The sequence below is a fragment of the Peromyscus eremicus genome, unplaced genomic scaffold (genome assembly GCF_949786415.1).
Source record: "Peromyscus eremicus unplaced genomic scaffold, PerEre_H2_v1 PerEre#2#unplaced_3327, whole genome shotgun sequence".
In the NCBI taxonomy this organism is placed as follows: domain Eukaryota; kingdom Metazoa; phylum Chordata; class Mammalia; order Rodentia; family Cricetidae; genus Peromyscus; species Peromyscus eremicus.
This window is the reverse complement of record NW_026737561.1, coordinates 24,574-37,206: the sequence shown is the minus strand read 5'-3', so window position 1 is coordinate 37,206 and position 12,633 is coordinate 24,574. Positions and strand designations below refer to the sequence as shown.

The window sequence follows — 12,633 nt, the reverse complement described above, 5'->3', positions numbered from 1 at the left end:
TAAATAATAGAGTACAGAAGATAGGGGGTGGGGGTGGGGACGGGGGTGTACACATGTTTGTGGCAGCCGGAAGTTAACGCTTGATGCCTTTCCGAGCATTCCTCAGCCCATATATTCTTGAGACAGTCTTCCACTGAACCTGGAGTCACCGTTGGACATATAGCTGGCAGATGAGCTCTGTGGATCTGCCTTTCTCCACCCCCCTAGCTGGGATTTCAAATGTGTGCTGTCATACCTGGCTTTGTGTGGAAAGGAGTGTGGATGTGGATGTGGATGCATGTACACCACTCCACATGCTGTGGAGGTCACAGTAGCCTGCGGTAGTCAGTGTCTCCTCTCACAGAGGATCCCAGGGATTGAACTAAGGTCTTAGGGCTTGGCAGTAGGTGCCTTTACTTACTCAGGGGGCTGTTTTTAGACACAGTGTGAGGCAAGCACCTCACTATTGAGTCATCACCCTACCCCAAGGATCACACTGTGTGTAGCCCAAGGAATATCCTGTATTACCATTATACTGAGGTCAAAATATCCCTACTCTAAGCCAGTAATCTGTAAGACCATGCTTCTAGACTTAGTGTTTAATATTTCTTTGAAAAATATCTAAATTTTTCTTTTCAGTATACTCAATAAAGAGTACTTCCTGACAGAAGCTAAAAACGGGACTGAGGATGTAGACTTGTGGGAGAGCACTGGCTGCCCATGTAGAGGCTTTTTTTTTTTTTTTTTTTTTTTTTTGAGACAAAATTGTTCTGTGTGTAGACCAAGCTGGACTAAAACAGAGATTCATTTGCCACTGGTATTACAGGCTTGTACCGCCACCACCCAGCTATATGAGGCATTTTACCTGTGTTCTTTGTCATAAGCAGCCCGCCTGTGAGTTAATACTCCACAGCCCGTGTTGTTGGGCGTTCACTCTCATTACTTGCCATCTGCACAGTGCTAATCGTCCTGTGTCGTTGTAGCATCCATGTTACCAAGTTACATGAGTTCCACTTCTGTTAACATAGGTGACTCTCCACAACCTGCACAGGAGGGATTAGAAATTTGCTTTCTTTAAGACTGAACATTTCCTCATATTTTTGTGGGCTTTCTACCAGTGCGCGTTTCTTCCTTTCTCTTTTTCTTTCTTAAGATGACCGTTGATGTAGTAAACGGACAAGTGAGTTCCATTGTGGTCTCACACCTGTATGTGACTATACTTTGTTCTCATTTGTTCTTTTCTCGCACCTGTTTTTTTATAGGGGAATTTTGGCAATTGCTTGGAGCATGGCAGATCCTGAATTGTTACTAAGCTGTGGAAAAGATGCTAAGATTCTGTGCTCTAACCCTAACACAGGAGAGGTAGGAGGAGGAATGCTTCTCAACCTTTCAGCACTCTTGATACTTATTTCTACCTGAGTAAGACATTTCCATATGGTTTTAAGCCCATGATTATAATTAAGACCATTGGAGGGGGGTCTGAGATGTTACCCCACCAGATCTCTGTCAGGAACATTAGCCAGGCTCATTTCCTTGTACTTTAAAATTAATCTTTCTCTGATTATTTTTATTATTAATATTTCTCTAGAACATAGATTCTAGCCACAGCCTTTTAAAAAATGATTCATTTTTATTTTAAGTGCATTGATGTTTTGCCTGCATGCGTGCCTGTGTGAAGGTGTTGGATCCTGGAGTTACACAGACAGTTGTGAGCTTCCATGTCGGGGCTGGGAATTGAACCCATGTCCTCTGGAAGAGCAGCCGGTGCTCTCAGCTGCTGAACTAGCTCTCCAGATATAGTTGCAGCCTTATACCATTGCCTTTCTCTATTGAAGTGTATTGTTTCAGGTGCTTTTGAAGTTATTGGGATGGAAATGTGAGTAGCTGGATTAGGAGTGTGCCTCAGAAGTCGTGCTTGTTTATCATGTGAAAGGCCTAGGCTTGATTTCCAGCACCATTAAAACAAAGTCTTCCAGCTGGCCAGGTGGCTCAGCAGTCAGGTCTGGAAACCTGACTCTGATACCTGGAATGCACATGAACAGGATGCTGTGGCTACATGTGTAACCTTAGCACTCCTGCAGTGAGACTGGAAGCAGGAGAGCCGCCTGGAAGCTCCTGAGCCAGCCCACTTGGATGTGCAGCATGGCAGAAACAACAGAGAATCTGCCTCAGCAAGGTGGAAGGAGAGAACCGAGTCTCCAAAGTTGTCCTCCACATGTGTACTGTAGCACATGCCCCCCGACAGTTACCCATAAAACACCACATACACACACACACACACACACACACACAGGAGTAAATGAAGAAACAAAACCTGTCTTAACAGGTTTGGTTCTTTGAGCTGTTGAGCATTGAACTTAGGGCCTCAAGTGCAACAATTCTGAAAACTTTATTTTAATTTCCTCTCTGTGTATATGTTCATGTATGCACACGTGCAGGAGCACTTAGGTATACATACACCTGGCTGCCAGAAATTGATATGTGTCTTTGTCAGTTAGATCTCTAGCTGTTTTTTGAGATGGTCTCACTGACCTCCCTCAGTGACTGGCCAGCTAATGCCAGGGACCTTCCTGTCTCCGCCTCCCCAGCTGTGGGACTGGAGGCCAGTAGCAGACCCGGCTTTTCTGTGCAGGGTGCAGGGCCTTGCGCTGCAGTCCTCATGTGTACATGGCACATACTTTACACATGGAGCATCTCCCCGGCCTGGAATAGTGTTTGTAACGTTTTCCCACGGCCCTTTCCTTCTGTAGACAACTTAGAGGCAGGTTTTGTTAGGATTCTTCAGCAATAAGAATGAGATAGACATGTTTTCTCTTGGCTAAAAGCCAGATTTGTCAGTGAGTTCTTTCTAAGAGTGGTTTAAAGTTTGGTCTTCAAATGACCTAAATATAGTTCTTTGGATCTTGCCAGGCAAAAACAGTTGAAAAGAGTAGCACTGGAATTTGATAAAATGTTCTGGCCTTTCCAGCTTGTCTACTGCTGCCATTTTAGGAAAAGAAATATTGACTAGCATTCCTGTTATTAGTGGACCATCCCAGGGCCTCTGTACTGTAAGAGGAATTTACCATTGTGGACCAATCCGGGACCACTATACTGTAAGAGACACTTATCATTGTGGACCATCCAGGGACCACTGTACTGTAAGAGACACTTATCATTGTGGACCATCCAGGGACCACTGTACTGTAAGAGACACTTACCGTTGGTTTTCTTGGCTAAAGACTCTTTTTTAAAGTAAATGTCCAACTGTACTTACTATCAGCATTGCTTATTTTGGTTATGATCTGGCTGTACCTTTTTCTAACTTTCGCTTATTTATTTATGTTGGGCTAGGTATTATATGAACTCCCCACCAACACACAGTGGTGCTTCGATATCCAGTGGTGTCCTCGGAACCCTGCTGTCCTGTCAGCTGCTTCTTTTGATGGACGAATCAGTGTTTATTCTATCATGGGAGGGAGCATGGATGGGTTAAGGCAGAAACAAGTTGACAAGGTAATAGGCAGTATTAAGGCTTTTGATGATTACAACTGAGAAAAAGAACCATATTGTGTAATTACCTTTAGTGATTTTTACCAACCAGCAATGCTGCTTTAGTGGATAATTGTTATTAGACATTTTTTTGTATATGATTTGAAAAATTGCAACATAGTTTATGTAGGTTACTAACTCATACTTTTTTTAAAAACAGCTTTCATCGTCTTTTGGGAATCTTGATCCTTTTGGCACAGGACAGCCCCTTCCTCCATTACAAATTCCTCAGCAGACTGCTCAGCACAGCATAGTGCTGCCCCTGAAGAAGCCCCCCAAGTGGATCCGAAGGCCTGTTGGCGCTTCCTTCTCAGTAGGTGGAGTTTGTTTTTAGGGTGCCGTGTAACATATTAACTGAGGAATTGTGGGACAGCACAAAGTACATTTCATCCCAGCTGACTTGTGACGGAGGACTGAAAAGGAGGACGGTTGGAGGCTGGAGTGAAGTTTGGGAGCCTGGGAGGGTGTGCCAGTGATCCCCATCCAGTTCTTCACCTTAGCAGGCTGCGGTCCGTTCCCTCGGGCGCGGCTTAGTGGCTGATGAGTTCACTCTTTCTGCACAGTTCGGAGGGAAGCTGGTGACCTTTGAGAACGTGAAAGTGCAGCCTCAGCAGGGAGCTGAGCAGCAGCAGCAGCAGCGGCAGCAGCACGTGTTCATCAGTCAGGTGGTGACAGAGAAGGACTTCCTCAGCCGCTCGGAGCAGCTGCAGCAGGTCGTACAGTCCCAGGGCTTCATCACTTACTGCCAGAGGAAGATTGATGCTTCTCAGACTGAGTTTGAGAAAAATGTGTGGTCCTTCTTGAAGGTAAAGTTGAGCGTATTTCTAATTGTTGTTTGTGTGTGTGTCTACGTGCGTGTTCATTTTACAGTGAGCACATTATCTGCTTAGCCATCTCTCTGGCCCTAAAATGGTTTCATTTCATTAGCGACAATTGTTCCTATTATAATTAAAGTCTGTTTTCCTTTTGAAGAAACATGTGAGATAGTATGATTTCAGGAATGCATGATGAAGTTCAAGAAACCCCAGCTGGGCACAGTAACACACACCTGTAATGCCAGCACTCAGGAAGCTGAGACAGGAAGATCTCAAGTTCAATGCCAGCCTGGGCTATAGCAAGACCTTGTCTCAAAAAGCCAAGATAATCTCATAAAGAGAACACAGCCTAATCTCTTACACCATTATAAGCTAAATAGTGTGAAGATATATTTAAGGGAGAGCGACATCATTCAACAGATCTTAAAAATTAGAACATGGAAGCTGCTGTAATAAAAACATAAAGAACTTAGTGTCTGTCGCCAGGCTGGTCAGTGAACGTGGTGAGAGGAATGGGAGAGGAGAGGGGAGACTAGAGGGGTTTCTCTTCTTGCTGCTACAGGAGAGTCAAAGGAAAAACAGCCTTGCAGCACACTGTCTTTCTTCATAGCGACTATGAGTTTGGCTTTCACAGATATTTCTTGATGCTGAGTTTTCCGTGAAAAAACAATCTTGAATACGATAAGGTTAAACTCTGTGAATGTAGAAATTACAGTTTGTTAGTTAGGGTAAAGTTTTGTTTCCATTTGAAACAGGGTCTCTCACTTTGTAGTGCTGGCTCACCTGAACTGCTCTCTGTTGTTAGTCAGGCAACCCTCAGAGATCCACCTGTCTGCCTCTCTGGTGCTGCAGTTGAAGGTGTGTGCCTCCTTGCCCAGCTTAGGTGTGAGATTCAAAAAAAGTTTGGGGATAGTGAGTACTGCATACACTGTCTTGCTTTCTCATAGAACCTTTGAACATGAATTACTTTGTATTTAACAAAATTATACTTAAAAACAAGCCTCATTTATCCAGAATGATTAGTTGCTCAAATACTTACTTACTCTTAGAACATAGCTATTTTATCCATGAATGATGGTGCATACCTGTAATCTCAGCAGTTGAGCAGTAGAGGAACTTAAAAGATTATCAGTTGCTGTATAGAGTTTGAATTTGAGACCTGGGCTATGTGAGACCTAGTCTCAAACAAACAGAAAACTAGTTTTTAAAAAATGTTATTTATAAAGTCAGGTGGTGGTGGCGCATGCCTTGAATCCCAGCACTTGGGAGGCAGAGGCAGGTGGATCTCTGAGTTTGAGGCCATTCTGGTTTTTGGAGCAAGTTCCAGGCCAACCAAAGCTCTATAGTGAGACTCAAATAACACTCCAGTGCAGGAGAGATGGATCCATGGTTAAGAGCAGGTATTGTGTTTTAGACCTAAGTTGGGTCCCCAGCACCCATGACTCCAGCCGTAGGCACTGGATGCCCTTCTGACCTCTGCCAGCACTGGACTCACTGTGCACAAACCAGCTCCCAGCCTTATCCATGCTTGCATAGTTAAAACAGTTTCTAAAGTTACATAAATTCTTTTTGAACAGTGAATTTTCAGGATTTTATAGACTTTAGAGTTTTTAGTAATTTGATTTGGAATTTGGTCAATTCTTAGAAAAACTAGGTTTTAAATGTAATCTTTGTTTGAGATTATGTCTCTTTTAAAAGGTGAACTTTGAGGAGGATTCTCGTGGGAAATACCTGGAGCTTCTTGGATACAGAAGAGAAGATCTGGGGAAGAAGGTAAGGTCCTGAGAAGATGAAATGACCGCCGTAAACAGATGCTTGTGTTCTGGGTGGGGTATCTGTGTATAAAGTTCTAGACAAAGTCTCCAATCAGTCAACAAACGTTTAGTAAGAATTGGTGTTTGTCACCCAAGTTTTCAGATGTGAAACTCCACTTTCTGCCTGGATGTAGAAGCTACCAGAACCACCTTTAATTCAGCCTGGACTGTCAGGAATATTTTGGCCGTGACAGATAAGTCACACACACTGAGGTGTTTATTAAGGTGTGCCTTAATAGAGAGAGGAGAGCAGGGATTAGGTGTCTCCCCAACTGTACAATGTATGGGAAGTCGAGCACTGTCAGGGCCACTGCAGTTTCCCACCCTTCAGCATGAAATTCTTTTCCTTTCGAGACAGGGTTTCTCTGTGTAACCCTGGCTTTCCTGGAACTCACTCTGTAGTCCAGGCTGGCCTTGAACTCATGGAGATCCGCCTGCTTCTGCTTCCTGACTGCTGGGATTAAAGGTATGTGCCATCACGACCCAGCTAGCATGAAATTCTTAAATGGCTTGTTGTTGACCAGCTAACAGGTAGCTGAAACAGGATGGAATTTTCTTGAACCTAAGTAAACAAAGTCCAAGTAGTTTGCTTCATAGTTTAGCTTTTGAAAGAATTCCCTTTTTGAAAGAGAAACACACACTATAGTTTTGTAGTCTTCTCAGAAAGGGTCTGAATTGTGTCAGTGTTGACATCAGAATCAGTAGCAGTAAAAACCGTAGAAACCTTGAGAACACTCCTATTCTCTGACCTTTCACCTCTGTTGGCGGTAACTGAAGTTTTTCTATAGAATTACGCAGTTGCCTAACTGGTGTGGGCTGCGTCTGGTGTTGTCTACGTATGTGCTCCTCTGAGGGCAGCCACACTGCTGGTGTCTGCCTACTCCTTAAAGTGTTAGTATTTATTTGATTTCCTTATTAGCTGTAGCCCCTTGATGCTCTGATTTTTCTAAGTTTCTAGGAGATTAAAGTTTTACTTGTATGCCTGAAAGCAAAAAATTAGGAAATACAGTCATCAAAATACTTCTAAAGCAATTTGTTCTAAAGTGAGTACCCGAGGACATCTTTTTAAAAAGTATTTGTAAGCTAGGTGTGGTGGTGCAGGCCTTTAACCCCAGCACTCAGAAGGCCGAGGCAGTAGATCTCCATGAGGTCCAGGCCATCCAGGGCTATATAGTAAGACCCAGTCTTAAAACCAAAATAAAACAATAAGAAAAAAATTAACAAAACAAAAATGATTTATAGTTACTTAAAACAACAAAGTACAAGGGAGCATGTTTAAGGTTGATTTTGTGATTAGACAGAAGAGCTAAAGATCATCGGAGCAATAGAATTCCATGTAAATGAAACTAGAACCAGTAAGAACCAGTTGTGCACAGATGTTTTGCTCTTCCTAAACATACTATCCCTGATAAGAACTTTTGTGGAGTTTGGCTGAGAATAGAGTAAAGCTAAACCTCGCTGTCCACCCAGATTAGAATTGCACTTAGTAGGTGGGTTGTTGTTTTCATTTCAGGTTGCTTTGGCCTTGAACAGAGTGGATGGATCCGAAGTGGTAAGACCTCTAAAAATCACTGTCTTCCAATGGTGTGGTTAGAGCTTGACAAGCAGTGTAATTTGAGCAGTTGATCTCGTTTGCCCTTCCTGGTTTAGACAATTCTAAGTATTTTAGTAAGTTCATAATTCTCAACTTAAGTTTAGCTGGTAAAGCATGTCTTTTGGTATACTTGAACTTCATAGAAGGGAAAATGGAATCAATGCCTGCTCAGATAAGGTAAAACGCCTGTATGTCACGTGACACTTGGTGACCAAAAGGGAAAGTGGTGGTAGTGATGGTTTCTGCTTTTCTTTTAATGTTGTTTCTGGAGTAAATTTGTCCGGTTGCTTCTCATGATCAAGCTCTGGGTGTGGTTGGTTGGGTCTTTTGTCCCTCTTGTTACTAATAACCTTTTAATGCTACATTCTTCAACTTCCTCTGTGATTGTTTTATGTACCAAAGGCTCTTAAAGACCCTGACCAAGTAGCACAGAGTGATGGGGAGGAGAGTCCTGCTGCTGAACAGCAGCTCTTGGGAGAGGTACTTATTTTTTTCTATTCTATTGGACAATTATGTGATAATTGTGTATCTCACTTGAAAATACGGACATTTTCTGACTACTTGTTGCCAATGATGTTTGACTGGATTGCTTTCTCAGGTGTGTTTAGGGAGATACTAACAGAAGTGTCTCTGCACGCTGGTTCACTGGCCCAGCTTCTTGATTGTATAGCTTAAAATTAGCAGGAGATTTGAGTTCTCCTTAATTGGGTCAGATGGTTGCCAGGATGCTAAACTGACAGAGAATTTACTCAGAAATGCAGTTGCCTTGCATGTCAAGGGAATGCTTTTTTCTTGGCACATGAATTTGTATAGCCTTGTCAGTGATAGAGGCTTCCAAGTTGCTCCTGAACTGGAACAGAAGCAAAGAATAGTTTATAAAGCTAAGCTAATTGTGATGACTTACTCTTAGTATGTCCTTAGCTGTGCTTGGTAATTTCTGTAACTAATTGAAAAGAGACCTTGAATACAGAGTTGTATCATTAATTAATTTCTTTGTAACTCTCTCTCTTTCTTCCCTCAACTAACAACTAATTCTATAGTTTGCTGTGCTTGCTTTCTGTTTTCATTTCATGTTAGAAAGTTAATCAAGTTCTTATTTATTATCTAATCTTTGACTTTTCCATTGCCTTTTATGGTGGGGGAATAACTTTGAGATGCTTATAAATATAATTCATGAATATATTGGGCTGCTATAAATTGATTATGAAGTATATTTTCTATCAAAATCAATCTCCTAGAATTTAAGAAAGAAATAGGGGACATTGTAAAATCTTGCTAAAATATTGCAAAGGTATTGGAGATACCTATGGAAAATTATAGATACCTACAAGTATGTTCATTTGTGTATGAGTAGATTAACTATGTATTATCAAATTAATGACTATTTGATCATGCACTCATGAATAATAGATGATAAAAATACTTAGCCAAACAGTAGTCATCATTGCATACTTTAAAGGTTTGAAACAAATTATGCATAAGGGGGTAAAATCTTCCCTTTTGTCTTGATGATACTATTTGCTTTTCAGATATAGTATCTTGTACATTCAAGGTTTTTTCATACATAAGAAATTAAGCATTTGGGGCCCTACTTATATCTCTGGGGTTCATAAGTAAAGGTTAGTTGTATAAAGAAAGCACATTTGAAAATGCTGAGTTAGAAAATGGGAAGATTGCATTGTTTGTATAGACCTGGGCATTGAGCCCAGGGCCTCATGCATCCCAGGTCTTGTGTATCTGTACCATTAATATACATCTCCAGCCCTGAAAGCATTATTCTGTAACTTTGGTAAACAGATATAGTGAGGATGGGTGACTGATTTATTCCTCAGTGTAACTGTGTGACTGTGTTACTCAGTGTGACTGATGTAAACTGACAGCACTTTTCTAAACTTTGAAATGCTAAAAGGGAGAAGGGAGTAGGGTTGGCCTCCTTCTGTAAGGGGCAGTTAATTAAGTTCTTTAGATGAGTCTGTGCTGTACTCTGCACAGGCATTCACATTCAAGTGTGTAGGCAGCATGGATGCCTGTGTGAACGTTTGATTTCATGTAGGATAACTTTGTTTTCATTTCAAAAGAAAAGCTTGGGGATGTCTGTAGAGTCTTTATAAGCTGGTTGTCCCTAATATGAAAATATAAGAAGTTTTGGATTTCAGATCATTTTGTATAAACAGGCTTTTTCTTTTGGGCCACCAACCAGCTCCCAAATCATGACACGGAGACTTATTGGATATGAATGCTTGACCTATCTTAGGCTCAGTTCTGGCTAGCTCTTTTACCTTAAATTAACCTGTTTCTCTTTAGCTCCCTTTTGTCTCAGGGCCTTTTACCTTTCTTTCCTCCTGTCTGTCTTCAACTCTTTATTAGACCAATCAGGTGCCTTACACAGGCAGAGTGAAACAGATGCAACACATCTTTTCTTTTTTTTTTTTTTTTTTTTTTTTGGTTTTTTGAGACAGGGTTTCTCTGTGTAGCTTTTGCGCCTTTCCTGGAACTCACTTGGTAGCCCAGGCTGGCCTCAAACTCACGGAGATCTGCCTGGCTCTGCCTCCCCAATGCTGGGATTAAAGGCGTGTGCCACCACCACCTGGTGCAACACATCTTTTCATCCCTAAAACAAATGCAGCATAAACAAATGTAGCACATCTTGCCCAGTTAAATAATATTCCACAACAATTTTGTATTAGATTTTGAATTGAGTCACTCAGTGTGTAACTTTTGTAATAGGAGAGAGAGAGAGAGAGAGAGAGAGAGTGTGTGTGTGTGTGTGTGTGTGTGTGTGTGTGTGTGTTCAGAGACCAAACCTACTCTCAGGCGTGTGCTCTGTGACTGTGTCATTGGTCCAGGCTCTGCTTCACTTTTGTACTGAGGACACCAAGTGATTTGTTTTTGTGATTCAACTTGGACAAAAAGACTTTATACCAAACCTATAGACACTATCATTAAAAACACATTTATTTTGCGTCTTTGAAGCCACTCAGAGTTGGGAGTCTGAGAAAATGTTCCTTACTTTTGACAGCAACTTTTCAGGTCTCTGACGAGTGTGTACACTTGATTTGGTGTGTTCAAAGATGACAGGGTTTTATTTATGTCTCATGGGAATTAATGCCTTAGGAAGTCCAAGATTCTAGTCTACACTTGAGTTGGGAACAGTTTGAAACAGCTTGGTGTATCATCTTCTCAGTAGATGAATAATCACATACAATTTTTGGCAGTAAATCATTTCAGTTTCACTTTAGCTAAATTGTGCCTTTTTCATCTCTTTAGCAAATTAAAGAGGAGAAACAGGAGTCTGATTTTCTGCCCTCAGCTGGAGGGACATTTAACATCTCCGTCAGTGGGGGTAAGTGCTGTTGGCTTTGACTGAAATCTCTCTTAGCCATAAGCAAGTTGTCTGTCTTCAAGCTTAATGAGAGAGAGAGGGAGAGAGCAGTGCACTGTTGTTTTTTGTTTTGAAACAGTTCTCTGTTTAGATGTCGAACTCACAATCCTCCTGTCTCAGCCTCCTAGACCTGGGATTTCAGTTATGTACCAGTAGTCATAACTAGAAATGTGTTGTCATAGTGGGCAGGGTTAAGCAAGAACTTGGTCATCATTTATAGTATTACCAGTGTCTTGAAAAGGGTTATGAGTTCTGACACACCTAAGTGATCTTTATTAATACAAAAAAAAAGTTACTATATATACATCCTGGTCTATTTCCATAACTTTCATAAATAGTGACAGTTTATTTTACAAATTTAATCTGCTAGTAATGATAAATTAGCATTGTGTTCTCCATTTGTCTGTGTATAAAAACTGGTGTGCGTAGTTTTCTTGTAATTGTTATCAGTAACAAACTCTAATTAACTTGGATGTTGTGTTTCCTTGTTGCAGATATTGATGGTTTAATTACTCGGGCTTTGCTGACGGGCAATTTTGAGAGTGCAGTTGACCTTTGTTTACATGATAACCGAATGGCTGATGCTATTATATTAGCCATAGCAGGTGGACAAGAACTCTTGGCTCGAACACAAAAAAAATACTTTGCAAAATCTCAAAGCAAAATTACCAGGGTATGTTATTTTTCAAAATAAATAGTAGCACAGAAACACATACACTCGTATATACTTTAAAATTTTCTATGTTAGCCAGGTGTGGTGGCACAGACCTTTAATCACAGCACCTGGGAGGCAGAGGCAGGTAAATCTCTGAGATTGAGGACAGCCAGAACTACACAAAAAAACTCTGTCTTCAAACTGCTTCTCCCCTTCCCCCCCAAAATTATTTTTCAGTGGGAGTCTTGCTACATAGCCCAGGCTTTCTCTGAATCTTTAATCCTTCTGCCTTAGGCTCCTGGGTATTAGAATTATAGACTTTTATTATTCTGATTATGGAGATAGTATCCTATTGTTATTATGGATAATTGAGATACAGAAAACAGGAAAGAATTAAGTTCTTTGATGCAGAAATGGTTGTTTATGTTTTGATGTGATAAAATTCCAGTGTTTCGATTCCCTTGCAGAGATTTAATATAGAAAATCTCAAGGTAAAAATTTTAGTTGTCTCTTAACCTTGTTAAGAAGTTAGTGCCCGTTTTTCCACACCTTTATGTAGAGAGTCACGATCCCATATGGATGCACGTGTCGTTCTCTCTGTAGACACTGTCACAGTGTCAGCTTCTCTTGCGTTGTTAAGGACTGTTAGATTTTTATCTAATATCTTGTGCACTATTTTATGACCAGGATGTATTATGTCACTATTTAGGATTGTTTGGGCTCATTTTAATGTTTTCCTCATATAGGCAAACAACATTGTTTAATATAGTGATTAAAACCTTTGTTTTGCCTAAATATATGAACAGAGTTTTGATTATTGAGTTACTAGAATTTCTGGCATAGAGGGTCTGAACATTTTTAAG

General features: G+C 40.9%; 1 protein-coding gene across 16 annotated transcripts in view; it reads left to right on the top strand.

The window, feature by feature from the left end:
- Window positions 1-1,220: 1,220 nt before the first annotated feature.
- LOC131902154 (protein transport protein Sec31A) overlaps window positions 1,221-12,633 on the top strand; it is a 35,203-nt gene continuing 23,790 nt past the window's right edge. For 7 of the 16 annotated variants that reach the window (XM_059253189.1, XM_059253187.1, XM_059253192.1 and 4 more), the window contains exons 1-9: window positions 1,221-1,341; window positions 3,313-3,474; window positions 3,671-3,823; window positions 4,074-4,316; window positions 6,024-6,098; window positions 7,653-7,691; window positions 8,136-8,213; window positions 11,001-11,076; window positions 11,610-11,788. In XM_059253189.1, coding sequence (XP_059109172.1) covers window positions 1,267-1,341; window positions 3,313-3,474; window positions 3,671-3,823; window positions 4,074-4,316; window positions 6,024-6,098; window positions 7,653-7,691; window positions 8,136-8,213; window positions 11,001-11,076; window positions 11,610-11,788 — 1,080 coding nt within the window. In that variant the 5' untranslated portion in view covers window positions 1,221-1,266. The remainder of the gene's footprint in view (window positions 1,342-3,312; window positions 3,475-3,670; window positions 3,824-4,073; window positions 4,317-6,023; window positions 6,099-7,652; window positions 7,692-8,135; window positions 8,214-11,000; window positions 11,077-11,609; window positions 11,789-12,633) is intronic. The other 9 variants (XM_059253199.1, XM_059253197.1, XM_059253196.1 and 6 more) reach the window with 3 other exon arrangements.